The 16,150-nt window shown below is 41.4% G+C and overlaps 1 protein-coding gene across 3 annotated transcripts; it reads left to right on the forward strand.

The window, feature by feature from the left end:
* The first annotated feature begins 11,300 nt into the window (after window positions 1-11,300).
* On the forward strand, window positions 11,301-15,763 carry DRD1 (dopamine receptor D1). 3 transcript variants are annotated; one of them, XM_050962743.1, is made up of 4 exons: window positions 11,301-11,441; window positions 12,162-13,069; window positions 13,200-13,336; window positions 13,842-15,763. In XM_050962743.1, the coding sequence occupies exon 4, from the start codon at window positions 13,850-13,852 to the stop codon at window positions 15,203-15,205; it is 1,356 nt and encodes a 451-aa protein (XP_050818700.1). In that variant the 5' UTR covers window positions 11,301-11,441; window positions 12,162-13,069; window positions 13,200-13,336; window positions 13,842-13,849; the 3' UTR covers window positions 15,206-15,763. The 3 variants fall into 3 exon arrangements, with proteins under 3 accessions (XP_050818700.1, XP_050818699.1, XP_050818701.1); XM_050962742.1 differs by having other exon boundaries at window positions 13,200-15,763; XM_050962744.1 differs by lacking the exon at window positions 13,200-13,336.
* The last annotated feature ends 387 nt before the right edge of the window (window positions 15,764-16,150 follow it).

Genomic DNA, 16,150 nt, shown 5'->3' on the forward strand with positions numbered 1-16,150 from the left:
TTTGTCTGCTAGAAACAGCTGTTCTCAACCAGGGATCTGGGGCCCCCTAGGGGGCCGCGAGTAGGTTTCAGGGGGTCTGCCAAACAGGGCCGACATTAGACTTGCTGGGGCCCAGGGCAGAAAGCCAAAACTCCATTGCATGGGGCTGAAGGCTGGGATCCTGAGCCTCACCAGCCAGGGCTGAAGCCAAAGCCTGAGCAACGTAGCTTCGTGGGGGCCCCAGGCAATTGCCCTGCTTGCTAGCCCTTAACACCAGCCTTGGCTTTTATATGCAGAAAACCTGTTGGGGCACAGGTGGGCCATGGAGTTTTCATAGCATATTGGGGTGGGGCCTCAGCGAGAAAAAGGTTGAGAACCCCTGTGCTAGACTACACTACCTCCCTATTTAACACTCCCTCTTTAGAAGCATCTTGTATGGTTCCCATCACCATAGTGTCTGAGTGACTAAACATCTTTGTGTGGCAGTTTGAAGTATTTCAATCACCATTTTACAGACAAGGAAAGTGAAAAAGAGAGGTTTGACATGTCCAAGGCCAAACTGGGAGTCAGTGTCAGCAGTTGCTGGCTCCTAGTACTATGCTTAGGTTATAGCTCTTACAGAGCATGGGACTGTCAAGAAACATTGTAAGATGAGCAGGCACTAGTGAATATTAGAAAGTTCCACATCAGGAACGATCAGAGTTGACGCACTTAAATCAGCTAAGGAATTCAAACGTTAACAACAACTTTCTTCGCTCCAAACCAAATGTTTCTCAGCATGTCATATTGACTTCCCCTCATTGAAGATGACAGGTCTGAACTTTCAAAAGCAAATAATTATAGAGTCATGTAAGTAAATAAAAAGTAGTAACACTTTAGATAAAAAAGTAAAATTTTCACTGCTGAGAAACACTAAAGCATCAAATTCACCTTTGGGCTGAAAATGAGCATGTGAAATTTCAGCCCCAAAGACCTACTTTTGGTAAGTTTAAAGGCATGAAAAATAGGAATCATCCTAGAATGTCCACTGAACCTTTAAATATGGCCTATACTGAGATCCCATAATATACAATAGCTCAGAAAAGCCCCAGCCCCTTTATATGTTCCCTCTCCCATCTCTTATCCCTCACCAATCCACTCTGAGACATTCAACATGTTCATCTTTTAGCTAAAAGAAGTTGAAGGCTTAGATTATTCTAAAACTACCAGAGGGATTTTAATGCTCATGGAATGGGTGAAATTGATAGCCCTGATAAACATCCTCTATTTATCTACTATACACATCTAGGATAGGCAGCAGAAAGCATCATCCCATTCCTTCACCACTATGTCTCAAAACTGACCTGGAGGGATCACTTCTAGGGATGAGAGAGGTGCTCCAGTTGATCCTTTGCCGCTCTGCTGAGATTTCCAGTCGGTGTGCCAATCAGTGCCAATTGTGGTGGTGGATTTTGTGATGTGGATGTCTGTCTACTAGGAATTCAGGGTAACTGATTTTAAAAATGCCAATATATGGCCTACTTCTGAGAGGTATCCAGCCATCACTGGCTTCTCTGGGAGTTTTGGTTCTCAGCATCTTGCAGGATAAGAAACTAAGTGCATAACCTCTGTACATCTCAAAGTGAATATCTGATAGACACAAAAATGTAATTGCAAACACATTTTTAGCATTATTCTGCATTAAATGTCAACATTAATTTCTTGCTGAGAAATTGATCATGCTGATAATCTACTGAAAATCTTCCTGAAGCTTCAGGTTGAAATTTAGCATCTGTCTGTGTATTTTACTCCTTGGAGATGATTCTCTGCTACCTCCTTGCATGTAGTAAAAGTAGTGGAAACATTCACAAGGGAGTACCAGGGCTTAGGGGTTTCACAGTTGACATAGAGCCCCTGCAACAGATCTATACTGGTTCCCTTGTGTAAAGGAATGCCAGGATCCAGGAAGAGAAGGAAGACGGTATGGTCAGGATATGTTTTGCTCTTGCTATTCCAGGCTGGTGGAGACAGCCAAATGGGAACTGTCCCAGCCAGAACAAAATGAGCCTTATGTTGCTGTAATTTACACCAGAGGCTGAGCAGGCTCTCAGTCTCAGAATTCAGGAAGTACAAAGGTGGCTTAAAGCTTAGCCTGCACTTTGGTCCAATATTCAATGCAAGGAAGGAGAAACAGAAAACCAGGTAGATCATTATGTCAAATCACCATATGCCATTGTAGGACAACTATCAGGTCAAATTTGATCCCAAATTCTAATTCTACAAAAACACATTTTTACAATACAGTACTTAGAACAAATAGAATTGGTATTATGGCTTTAAAAAAAAGTGATAATTTTTTTAAACAGACAAACAAAACAAATAAACAAGGATTCCCTTTTGTGTTTGCAACCAAAGCATTGGAACATTTTGCCAGTGCCAGACACCAAGAAAACGAAACAGACTAAAACCTGAAATTGAATTGACCAACCTATTTCCATGGCTCAAATTGAAAGAAATGCAAAAAATGTAAACAATCGTAAATAATGAAAAATCAAGTAGATGGTGTCAGATTTAACAATCTGAATTAATTAGCAACATGGTTAAAGAAAACTGCTAGAAATTTGTCTAATTTTTAGCCTGAAAATGCCTTTTTTTAAAAACAAAGCCATTGTACTCCTCGTAGCTGCAGAGAGCCTAGCCAGTGTGTCCTTAGAGTGGTATAAATACAAAAAAGTCATTTAGGTTTTATAAGGTTGCCATAGATGGATTTAAACGTGCCATAAAAACATGACCTTGTGCTGTTATAACTAAGTGGGGAATGAGCAGAAGACAGTTTTGAGACATTAGAGGACATTGTCCCTGAGACAAATTTTGACAAATCTATGATGAATCTCAGAGAACATTTCCAGACAAGGAAAGAACCAACCTTCAGTGACTGCTCTGCTAGTTCCACTCGCAGCAAACAATTCACTTAGCAATAGAGGACAGACAAGGAATTAAGGGTATCAGAGCAGAGTGTGACTAGCTGAATGTCACAAATTTGGGATTAGAATGAGTCAATGATCCCATCTGACGTAGCAAGTGTCAAAATCAGCACTGGCACCACTGCAGTGAAGGCTGTGGTTGGAATGGGAATCCTAATGAGGAAAGCTAGAGGGAAAAAGGAGCTGGAATTTTTTTTTATAGGTCAGAACACTAGACTAATTTTTTAATTTTCACCTGGACTTCCAAGTGAGGCAGAAGGGACATTTGTTTAATGTCTCATCTGAAAGATAGCCATGTAGCTCTGTTTGTTTATCTATGTGTTTTACACCTTGTTGTGAACACCATCAACCTCAGATTGATGTGTTCTGGCAGAGAGGCCCATAGCCATATTGCTGCTTCCAGGAATACTCTATTTCCAAGCCCTGATGGTCAGAACCTGGGCCTAAACAGCTGTGTCATCTCTATGTTGCACAGTGGTCTTGGGGGATCATGAAGGGTACATAGATCTCTGAGTTAGAAAGCTCCCAGACCATGGAAATTAGAATAAGCTCTTAGAACTTTGCTCTCTCATGAGAATGGAAGCTGTGGAGCATTGGTGTTATGTGACCTTGTTTGCTAATGAGGTATGATGTTGCACATTGTACCAGCTTCAACCCTTTTTTTGTTTTTTGGTGGGGTTGTACCCAACTCTTAATTAGATCAAAGACTCCATTTAGAACCTGCCTAGTACTACACTAGATATGAATCTAAGTCCTATTATGAGTTCTAAACACCTCAGGCCATATTCTCATCAGCAGCCCACCAATGCTTCATGCTGAGTTGGACCTGTCATGCAAGCTTTGAACAATGCTGAGGGAATAGCCCCCAAACTGGGGGAACACAAACACTGTCACTGAGGATCTGGCCCTGTGTATTTTGGACCATGCTCAATACAAAAATAGGTAAAGTACTGGGCTGAGTACTGGGTCTACCTGTGGTTGGGCACAACTACTATAAAAAGACTGAAGCAGGTACAGTATGCAGTCTACGAAAATGTGCATTTATTTTGATTTTAAAAATAGGCAGGCTACAACATAAAAAGTCTGATGCCTGTTCTAATGTATGCCAGCTGACAATGGCTCCAGGGATCCTTACAGGAACTGGAGATCAGTGGTGTGCAAAGGGGTTCCAGACATGCACCATCCTCACCACACATCCTATACCAGCTACTGCCAGATGTTTGTCACTGGAACTGCTATGTCAGCTCTTCACTATCTGATGATTCCTTTCCATAGGAGAGGATCCTTTAGGGATTGGATCTACTGGGTTTAGGATCCACTTCGTGGACCAACAAAATGGCTGGGATGCAGCTCAGGATTGGGGTCATAACCTCAAAACAAGAATGCCACTTACTGAGCTATTTTTTGGCAACCCATGCTATTGTAGATTCCATTTGCTGCAGTCATAAGTCAGTGTAACACACATCAGTGTGTGAACAGTTTTGCTGCTAACATAACTGTTTATTTGTATTCCATCCTTAGCCATCCAGTTGGGATTGATTATGTCTCAGGTTAATTTCATTTTAATGAATTATCCTCTACCTTTGGCTTTGGCTTTTCATTTTATATTTGCTAATTAATATGCCAAAGCCAGCTTTAAAAGGAAAGTGCCTGACATTTTATTGATTACTTCATTTTGATTCACGTGGTCGTGTTTTTACTTCTCTTTATGTCTAGCAGTGTTGCTTAGCTGGGGTGAACACAAAAGAAAAATCTTTAAGCAAACAAATAATAATAATAATGATGATAATAATAATAATAATAAATTATAATAATAATGTTGCCCCTCGCCTGAGGTGTAGTACACTCAAACCTCCTCCCTGATGGTTGCTCCTTGAGGTGGCTTTTCCCTTCTCCTTGCATGGGTTGAATCTTGGGTTCTTTTTTGTGACACCTGGTGCCTCCATCCATGGTTACTCCTCACTATGCCTGGGATACAAAGCATGCTGTCCCTTGGGAAAACTGAATAATTCTACCTCTGCTGGCAAAGAGTATAAAACTCAGTACAAGAAACAATCAAACACATCAACACAAACACCAACAAAGAAATGACAAAGCCTAAAATAATAATATAACAAAGTGGGGTTTTATTGGGGCTTGTTTAACTAGCAGCCCTCGTGGGCCAGATCTGGTCCCTGTGCTCCCCTGCTAGGTGGACCTTTTCCCTTCCTGACTGCAGAGCATCCTCTGAGCTGGAAGGTGCCAACCTGGGTGGGGTGGAGGGACGTGTTCAGAGACAGGTCAGCACGGGGATCCTGCAGCCAGGATGAGCAGGGCCAGAGCCACCTACAGCCCTGGGTGGAGCTGCCCTTACAGCAGAGCCCCAGTGAGGTCTGCCATCATCACAGGGCTAGTCATACCATCAGTGCTCAGCATACCCATCAGTTATAGCCCTCATTTGCCTGCATTCATTTGACTATAAAGGACAACGCTGCATCAAGTGTATATTTTGTTGCTTTAACTAATCAGATGGTTTGTTTCATTTATTTTTTATTATTTCACTTTATTTTTTTTAAAGAAGGGATCTTGGCTGCAGGATCTGGATTTCCAGAGGTGGGGCCCTATTGTTCTGGAGCCAGAACATGGACATGAGTCTTGTGGTTCTGGGAAGAGGGGGTGCTGAAGAAGCATTGCTCTGTAGCATTATTTCCCTCCCCACAACCTCTGGATCATGAATGGGTAAGGTAATGCTGTTCTCATCCGCATTAACTTACATTGCCCCTCTGCAGTTTGGTATCCGATCTCTGCATTCCCCTGTAGTCATTTAGCTGCTGCATTATATCATTTGGAAGGAGAGTCGGAGAAGGCAGGAGCCAGGGGGAATCACAGGGCCTTCACATCTCTGGAGAGCCAGCAATTTTTGATGGTTTAACCACATCTTCATTCCCTGCGGGAGGAGGCCAACTGAGCCTCTTGTCCAGCTGTGGACCAATAGCATGGAAATTGTATGAAGGGATCCTTGAGGAGTTTCAGAATTCCCTATGTGCATCATTCCTGGCGTGGTGTAGCTCCACTCTGATTTGACTGACTGTACGAGGCAGGATTAAGCTTAGTTCTAACGTGCTTATGGAGAAGGATTTTTCTTTCTCTGGAGCTGGGGAAGGGAATGGGTGAAATCTATTGAAGAAAGTAAAAGGTATAGGACCAGCAGGTTAAATGACATCATTCTCTTCATATCTATTTAGGCTGAATTTACAGCTTACAGGGCTCCCTGGGTTGGAGGGATAGGGAATTGTTTTGGTGACATCTGTCGCTCAGAGCCCAAAGTATAAATTCTATTGTTTCTCCCTCTCTCTCGAGTGCATTTGTTCAGCTTGCTGATCTCCGAAGAGAATCAATTTGTTATAAAGCACTGCAAGCTGCATTTCAAAGGGATCCTTGGTGGTTTATATTCAATAAATCCTTTCAGAGGTTAGCAAGCTGAATAAACATCTTCTGAGAATGAGAAGAAAATAACTTTAACTTGGGACTCTGAGCATCAGTTATCACTCACTCCATCACTTGTACATGCAACAGAAGGGATTTTCATATGTAGATCCTTTGGGCTGTGTAGGCAAAACCATGCAAACAAAGACCATAAGATTTGAAAAATCTGGTATCTTAATCTCCAAATGAAGTAAGCTCCTTTAATAAAGTGATGCAGAGTTTCCTAATGTAAATTCAACTAGGCTGGAGTATTGTCTATAGATTAGAGCAAGACTGCTGGATTAAATTCTCAGCTCTGTCACTGATTTACTGAGTTGCCTTGGGCAAATCATTTAGGCTCAAACTTTCATAAATATCTTCTTGTTTTGAGTGCCCAGTTTTAGACATGAAAGCTGTGGACATTTACTTTAAAGTGGCCGGATTCCACACCCGCCACTCCCCTGTTTCAGTGGGAGCTGTGGTTACATTGCATCTATAGAAGTCTGGCCTTACCTGTTTAAAACTGGGCACATAAAAACAGAGGCACCCAAAATTTACCACTTTAGAAAATCTGAGCTTAATCTCTCTGTGCATCTAGTTAAACATCTGTAGACCTGCCATAACACCAGCCATATCACCAGCCTCACTGTGGTATTGTGTCTTAGTTGTTTGTGAATTATTTTGAGATCCCTGGATGCAAGAGGCTTTATAGTGCAACGTAATAGAATTGTCTGTCATCTTTGTATAATATCCATGATTTGTCATCATGCCCTTCTTACACTTCCTCTCATTTCATATCTTTTTCCTTTGGAGATGCCTGACCCTGATAATAGTTAACTGATGTGGCTCCTGGATCTTTAAGGAGGTTTTTTGTTCAATGTCCGAGAACCACTGATTTCCAAGTAGGTGACACTAAGACTAATAAAAATAACAAGGAGTCTGGTGGCACCTTAAAGACTAACAGTTTTATTTGGGCATAAGCTTTTGTGGTTAAAAAACCCATTTCTTCACATGCACCTTTTGTGATACAGACTAACATGGCTACCCCCTGATACTAAGACTAATGTTGTTTTAGCTTATTAATATAACAGTTATTTGGAAACTTGGCAACTTGTTTAGACTTTATCTATGCTAACATTCCCAAGCTGATTTTATGTCTGATAAATTCCATGCACATGGCCTCAGTCCCAGAGTGAAAAGAGCACAATGTTTAGCCACACATTGTAAACAATTTTCGTAAATGAGCTGCCTTCTCCCAAGCTTTAGTATGTGTGCCATTTTGAAGACAGGAGCATATTTATCTCTGAATGAAAAATTCTGACTCAGTTTTCCAAAGACCTTGTGGATTAAAACCATTTGTGCCAAGGTGCTACACAATATAGTCAGAGACATGTATATTTAACCCTTCATGTGTTTTATTACTTCAACAGGAGTTTGTGGGAGTAGTGTTTGTCTGAGGTGACTGGTAATGGCTCTAGAACGGATTTTATCTCTTGGGCACTGGTTTGATGCTGGCATAGGTCAATAGTGATTGAAAGACATTAACTAGCCAAATAGCTGTTTGATAACCTGAATGGGATGATCTCTGGTCTTGTTCCTGAAACTCATGAAACACCATCATAATTGTGCTCCCTTGTTGGCTGTTTCAGTCAGGTCCTTACCTCAAAGACAGCTAATCCCTCCATGACAGGTTAAAGGCACATGAGTGGGGAGATGAGTCCATCCTCTGCTGTGGATAAATGATTTCCAAGGTTGTGTTAATCTGGCACCTTACACCAGCACTAAATTCACTTTAATAATACAGGGGTTATAATGACTTTCATTTTATTACTCACCTGGTTAAAACACTATTAAATCATACAGGTTTTAAAAGCCTGCAAATTATCTGCAGTGATGTTTGAGTACCACAGGGCTCACAGTATAAAATGCTAGAATTGAAAACCTGCCTCGATATTTACAGAGCTTTGTTACTCCATCCAAGCCTCTCTTGAACCAACACAATCTTCATCCACAGACTTGCTACTGGAGGACATTTAGGTTTGTGCTCAAGATCAGAGAGACAATTTCCAGGATTGAAATCCACACCAATTCTTGCTTCTGAAACCAACCACTGAATCACTAACCAAGCAGAGAATGTCATGTCTTCAGTGGCTGTAGGAGGTTCACAGGTTTATTATTTTAGATTTAACAATTTTTTTCAAAAATCCAACCCATACAAACAGCTGTAGACTTCCTAACAATTGGTTAAATGTATAGTCCCAAATGAATACCACCCAGCAACAAAAAATAATCATACACAATACTGAATTAATTCAGCCAACCAATAAATTAAAGAAACAAAACAGAACCTTTCCCCTCTGCAGGAACATAGCCTCATCCTCTCCCACAAACCCTGGAAGATCATCTAAACTATTTTGGATCAAAGGAGATACCAGTTTAGAGCCAACCTTGGGTTATACTGGCTTCTCCTGGGATAACCTATGGATGAATGATGACAGCGGTGAAAAGTCCACCTGGAGGCATTACTCCAGATTTACGCTAGTGGAAGTGAAATCAGGACCTGGATCTAAGTCCATATATGCGGCCATGATTCCCTATATCAGGCAGGCTGTCCCATGGCCTCTGCTGCAAGGCAGAAGTAGGAATTTGGAGAGTTTTGAAGGCTAAACAAATGCTCTACTTTTGTGTTTTGAAAAAAGCTTAAATATTTTAAGAGGAAAAAAAGAGAAAATGTACAAAGAATTTTGTTAGACAAGAAAACAAATTCTGTAGTGTTTGGTAATCGAGGTTGGCAGTCGCTCTATTTTTTACTCCTTCCTTCAAGGCTGATGGTTAAAGGACAGGATAATAAGATGTGGGAACGAGAACTTGCTAAGAAGCAATTTCAAAAAGACGAAGAAGAAAGAAAGAAAGAAAATGAAATGCAAATACCAGCATTTCAGTTATCTAGTCAAGGTTAGTTTCATGTTATCTGCTATAAATGACATTATGAAAAATTACAGTTGGCATAAAAACAACGTTACTAATGATAAACCCTAGGACATTTGTCTTTGATAGTGCTTGACAGCTCAGTGATTTTATTTGTTCTTTTACGAAACTTTAACTCCCTCCCCCATTGTCTATGATGTCTTATATCTTCAGATCCTGACTTCAGTGGAGTAAGGTTGTTGTACAAAGGAGAGTTGCATGCTAAGCAGCATTTTTATGTTCTTTCGTTGCATAGAGCAGAGCTAAGCTCGAATGTATCGTGGGAAAAAGGGTATTTTTAGCCCTAACTCTCTTTTGCTCCTAGCCAGAACTCTGCCTCATAATACTGAGTTGAGTTTGTGCTGCTAAGTGTTCCCCTGGAAACTTTTGCAAAGACAAAATTGTGGTTGGGAAACAACAGCAAATTTTTGCGCTAAAGAAAATGGAGTCCTTTGGATTTTTAAAACAGACATAAAGCCAAATGACCAAAATTCCAGTTTTTGGAAAAACTCTGCAGCTTGAGGAAAGGATGTTCCTTATGCTTAAGACACTGGACTGCAAGTCAGGAGATCTGGAGTTAATTTGTACTCTGCCAGAATTTTCCTGCATGACCTTGGGCAAGTCACTTCATCTTTCTGTCGTTGGGGACCTGTAAATTGGGAAGAATTAATGCTGACGTTCTCACACCTTTTGTCTGCCTTGTCAATCTAGATTTTAAACTTCTCAGAGCATGGACTCAGGGCTGGCGCTTCCATTTAGGCGACCTAGGCAGTCGTCTAGGATGCCAGGATTTGGAAGGGCAGCAGACTGCTCTGGTGGACCTCCCACAGGTGTCCCTGCGGACGGTCCGCTGGTCCTGTGACTCTGGTGGAGCATCCGCAGGCACACCTGTGGCAGGTCCACCGGAGCAGCGAGACTGGCGAGCCAGCCCTGCACATAGGGCGCCAAAAACCCTGGTGCCGCTCCTGCATGGACTGCCTCCCTGTAGGTATGAACAATGCTTAGCACAGCCAGAGGTGTGAGGACTGCCTGGTGTGCCACCTTGGCCAGCTAGAGGCACTGGTGTGGGACACATCACTTTGCTGTAGTTGCTCATTTTCAGAAATAGCAGGCAATAAGGCTGAATCTCTTAAGAAGAGTCAGATGCAGCATTTTGTAGTAGCTTGGGAAGCAGTTTTTTGCTGCTCCTTTTCTCTCCAGATGCCAGCTTTTGTTAGCAAGCAGTCCCTGTGAGCAGCATTCAGTGCATCAGTAACCCACAGTTTGCAAGTCAATAGCAGAGCTGTCATGAGGGGAGCAGAAAGATTTAATTCTATGATTTGGTTAAGATTCATTTAAAATGGTAAAAAGTGTGTGCCTGTATGCATGTGCATGTTAACCTAAAACTCCATGTCAATTCCATGATTCACTTTCCTCCTAAGTATATGTGTTTGTGCTTGTTGATTCTGGGGTGAAATGATGAAACTTCCTCCCTTGTATTTTGATAGTGTTTTTTGAGGGGAAAGGGGGAATTTTGGCCAGAAAGTTCAAAAGACTGGTCTGAGCCGTCAGTTTACTGTGGGAGATGTGGCTGGAATCAACAGATCTGTGGCATTTTCTGTCTATTCTGCAATCCAGTCTTCAGCTGCATAGAGCTAGCAAAATGAATTAACTTTTCTTTGGGGAAGGTGCCCTGCATGGTGGTCTTGATCTTTCATACCTTGCTTGGCTGCCTAAGGCTCCTCTTACATAAATCTCTCCGATGCTATAAGGATCTGGGAGCCAAGGGAGAAGTCACATCCTCCCTTTCTATTCCACCCCTCACTTCGCCCACACACAAGGTGCTGTCAAGATAATGTGTGGAAAAGAAACCTGGGTTCATCCAGCAGGGGGAGCCAGGCTCCCAGTGTGTCGCTGCACCCCTGGAATGTGCTGAACAATGAACGTCAAAGAGTGTGTGAATGTGGAGTGAAAACCGCGAGGTGGGAAAGAAACGAGAAATAAACCATCAGGGAAAGATGAGGCGAGTGTCCTTTCGGCTGGGCTCTCTGACTCATCTGCAAGCCATAACAGCCAGCCTGTGGGATAAATGACTTCTCCCCTGTGTTGGTGAGTACATGCCTCAGGGGAAAGAGTTTGACTAGGTCTTAATGTCAAGTCCAGTTGTGTGTGTTATATCTTTTGTGTCTTTTGTCTGTATAAATGTGTGTGTGATTTGTTGGTGTTTAGTGTGTCTGTGCATTTCTGTGGCTGTTTGATTTGTTTGGGAGTTTTCTAGTTTTTTGTAGCTCTTCAGTGGTTGGTGTGTGTGTGTGTATTTTGTGTCTGATTATGGGTTGCTGAGCATTAGTGTTTGTGTATAATCTTTACTTGCAGAGTGAATGTATATGTGCGCACATGGGTGTTGTCATTTACATTTTTTAGACTATTTCAAAGGGACAAGTTATTTGCATCTGCTTACTTTTCATGTCAATTAATTTACCTTGTCTAGTTTTAAATGGTGAAATACTCTGTGTCACCCCATGTGCCGCTCAGATGAATGTTGTTTAGGACAGCTGAAATTAATACCCTTTGTTCAATCAAACGCCACAGTGTTGGCATTTATTACCCTTTTTGTGTCTCCCTCTTTTGTGTGTGGCTTGAGTGTGCAGTATACAGCCTCCGTAATGATCAGGGGCAATGAGATAGGAGGAAGTCATGTGGGATGCTCTGGAAATACTCCTTTATGGAATAGTGCCTTGGATGCCGGAGGGGATGACTGGGGGGCAGCTGCAGCCTTTGCCCATTGAATAGTCCCATGTCTGTCTTTCCCATTTCTTAATGCTTTAGAAAGGAGACCCAAGTGAAACAGACACTTCCTGGAGAGGCGATGTTGCCACCCGATACCCCAGGCAGAAGGAAGTCTTTGCTATCGGGGTCCTCCATTCAGCAAGATGGAGGGAAAGTCCCTGGGACTGGAGATGTAAATCCCAGGGCAGGGTGCAAGAGACCCTGAAGAGCCTGCTGCACATGGACTTTGTCTAAAGGGAAAAGCATGCTGGGGTTGGACCTGATCCCTGGAATGCATCTATGAGGAGCAGCAGTTGGAAAGAGGATTATTCCTTGATGATTATGGAGAACTAGCGTGTCAGCAAAGTGTCAGAGCAAACTCTTTCCCACAGGAATAGTAACACACTCCCACAGTTTATGGTAGCCACCAGCCTGAAAGCTACATCAGTGGCTGAAGGGAGCTCCACTCAGGTCTTTCCCATTTCTTCCTCCTCTTCCCCTTATTTCTTCTTCCAGTGAAGCTCGAAAGACAGAAACATCACTCAGATCTTGCTAGAGTGTTGGAAATACCGTGCCTTTGTTTTGGATGATTTGTACTGATGTGCCACTTCAATAGGATGTACAAAGCGTGACTTGGGTGATGACCATTTAGCCAGGACTGAGCTGGTTAACAAAGTTTGCAGGCTGAGCACAAAGACTGAGTGGAATGGAAGCAGCCAGCCATGCACTTATAGGCCTCTAGTTTTAAACAAGAGATCTTTATGAAGGAGCTTGAAAACCAGACCTATTGTTCATCTGAAAATTAATTCCAGCTGATTAAACCATTGGCTTTTATTTTTTTCCCACCTGATGCAATGCAGTGCCTCTCTGTTGGTTTTGAATATGTGATTTGCTATGCAATTCAAATACTAAATAAGAAGGAGAGACAAACTTTCATCCCAGGACAAACAGAGAATCAAAGGTGGAAGGTAGGCTTCAGATTTTCTCATTTAATTAAAAATAAATAACATGAGCTATTCTTTACTGAACATTTTAAAAACACACACACACACACACACACATACACACACAATGTAAATTTATTTTCTTTGCTTCTAGGACTGTGAGACCTAAACAATGTGGAACAAAATGAGGAATTGCTCCCTGAAGCTTCTCATAAACAGAGAACTAATGTATTTTGTAACTGGAATGCACTGAGGGTGAAAAGGGGAGAAAAAAAGTCTCATCAGTTAGAGGTTTGTGAAAGTAAATTAGAAACAAAAGCACCTAATGTAATACGCTTCAGTAGATCTGAAGGGCTAGTCAAATGGACACTGGAAATACTGGATCAATAGCCTATTTAAGTGGGAATATGTGATTGAAAAGTGATTGCCCTCTTGTCTGTTGGGTATTTTTGTAGGGGACTCAAGCAGGACATATGCAGATGGCCTGTTTTAACAGGGATATTTTGTGCTTGAGTAGTACCATGTAATTCGGAAGGGATTACTACAAAAAAAAAAAAAAAAAAGATTAGTGCAGAGTTGACTGTGTTTGTAAATTTCAGCTACTTGCCACACAGCTTTTGATGCCTCTTAATGTGATTCCTAAGGAGCATGGGGTCCACCCAAGGGTGAAGAGACTATACCACAAACCTTTGGTCTGCCTGGCAATGAGTAATTAATGGATGCCTGATGTATCTGTAATCTCTGCAAGCAAAGGAGTTGATGTCATCATGATTTTCATGATGTGATTTTCCCTCAGGAGAAGCTATGACTTGGAACGACACCACAATGGATGGGGAAGGCTTGCTCGTGGAAAGGGACTCCTCCTTTCGAATCCTTACAGGCTGCTTCCTTTCTTTGCTGATACTTTCCACGCTTCTGGGGAATACATTGGTGTGTGCAGCTGTCATTAGATTTCGCCATCTGAGGTCCAAGGTGACCAACTTCTTTGTAATCTCCTTAGCAGTATCAGATCTTTTAGTGGCAGTCTTGGTCATGCCTTGGAAAGCTGTTGCTGAGATAGCTGGTTTCTGGCCTTTTGGTTCATTCTGTAACATCTGGGTGGCATTTGATATTATGTGCTCCACAGCCTCAATCTTAAACCTTTGTGTCATTAGTGTGGACAGATACTGGGCCATCTCTAGTCCATTCAGGTATGAGAGGAAAATGACCCCCAAGGCAGCTTTCATCATGATCAGTGTGGCATGGACCTTGTCTGTATTGATTTCCTTCATTCCCGTGCAGCTGAACTGGCACAAAGCTACAACCACAAGCTTTTTAGAGCTAAATGCCAGTTTCCAAGGCATAACCATGGACAACTGTGATTCCAGTCTAAACAGGATGTATGCCATCTCCTCTTCTCTAATTAGCTTTTACATCCCAGTGGCCATCATGATCGTCACCTATACAAGGATATACAGGATTGCTCAAAAACAAATAAGACGCATCTCAGCTTTGGAAAGAGCAGCAGTGCATGCTAAGAACTGTCAAAACACGACAGGGAATGGAAACAGTATGGATTGCCAACAACCAGAAAGCTCCTTCAAAATGTCCTTCAAGAGGGAAACGAAAGTCTTAAAGACTTTGTCAGTGATCATGGGGGTGTTTGTATGCTGCTGGTTACCCTTTTTCATATTGAACTGCATGGTGCCCTTTTGTGAGCCCAGCCCACCATCCAAGGGAGCAGAACCCTTTTGCATTAGTTCCACGACCTTTAATGTTTTTATTTGGTTTGGATGGGCTAATTCCTCACTGAACCCCATCATTTATGCCTTCAATGCTGATTTCCGCAAGGCATTTTCAACTCTGCTAGGATGTTACAGACTCTGCCCTACTTCCAACAATGCTATAGAGACCGTTAGTATCAACAACAATGGGGCAGTTGTTTTTTCAAGCCATCATGAGCCTAGAGGGTCTAGCCCAAAAGAGTGTAACCTGGTGTATCTGATCCCACATGCTATTATCTGCCCAGAAGAAGAACTTCTGAAAAAGGAAGAAGAGGGTGAACTATCTAAGACCTTAGAGAAAATGTCTCCAGCACTGTCTGGTATCTTGGATTATGAAGCTGATGTGTCTTTGGAAAAGATCAACCCCATCACTCAGAATGGAGAACATAAAACATGAACATAAAACATGAGGTTAGCCCAGCAAAATCCAATAGTCAAAAAAGATATACAAGATTTTTTGGTAAGAAACTAAACTCTAGTGAGAATTATACCGTCACGCAAAGCTCAGAGTTGATTACTGGGTGTTCAAATCAAACATAACATTTAAAACAAAAAAGATATTGAAAACCCAAAGGTATTTCTGTATTGTTCATACTGAATAAAACAGAGACACAAATTTAGGTACAAAGCAGTGTTAAAGAAAATATTTCTTCTGCTCTATAAACATTTATAGAAACTGGTTTCTATCTTAAAATGGGACAAGAAAAAACCCATTAACAACTTAACAATTAATCTTTGAAGAAAATGAGAGGATTTAATTTGCCATGTATAGTACTACTGGGTGCTACCAGCTTCTAAGTATAGTTTGAGGGATTAAAAAAGTAGATAGATGCCTTCTAAAATTATTTCTGAAAATAATGAGCCTTATAATGAGAATGGGTATTTTTAAAGCTCTGGGAGATAATATGTTGATACTGGTTTTATTTATTTATTGTTTTAAATGGATATTTTTCATATGTTATAACAGATCTAGCTTTATTTAACTTATTTAAAATGTCTAAATAATGGGATATTTCAAGGGTCTCACAATTGCATTTTGACCTGTCAACTAGTCAGCACTTTAATAATGACCATTAAAAAGAAAAGAAAAAACCCTCTCTGATAGTCTGAGTAGCCAATGAAGTAAATAAAGAAGAAGCAATCATAAAAAGCACAGCAAGAGATGGGGGTGTTAATGACGCTGAAGCTGTGTAGAATTTATTTATTTTTTGGGGATTGCTTAAAAAAAAATAGGACCAGAGTTGATGGATTGACAAGCTGAGAAAGCTCTTCCCTTATAGAAATAAAAGGAATTGCTGCTATTTATTTTAAAAAGTTTCATGTTACAAAGACTTTGCTAGAA

Source organism: Gopherus flavomarginatus, chromosome 7 (assembly GCF_025201925.1).
Source record: "Gopherus flavomarginatus isolate rGopFla2 chromosome 7, rGopFla2.mat.asm, whole genome shotgun sequence".
Classification (NCBI taxonomy): domain Eukaryota; kingdom Metazoa; phylum Chordata; order Testudines; family Testudinidae; genus Gopherus; species Gopherus flavomarginatus.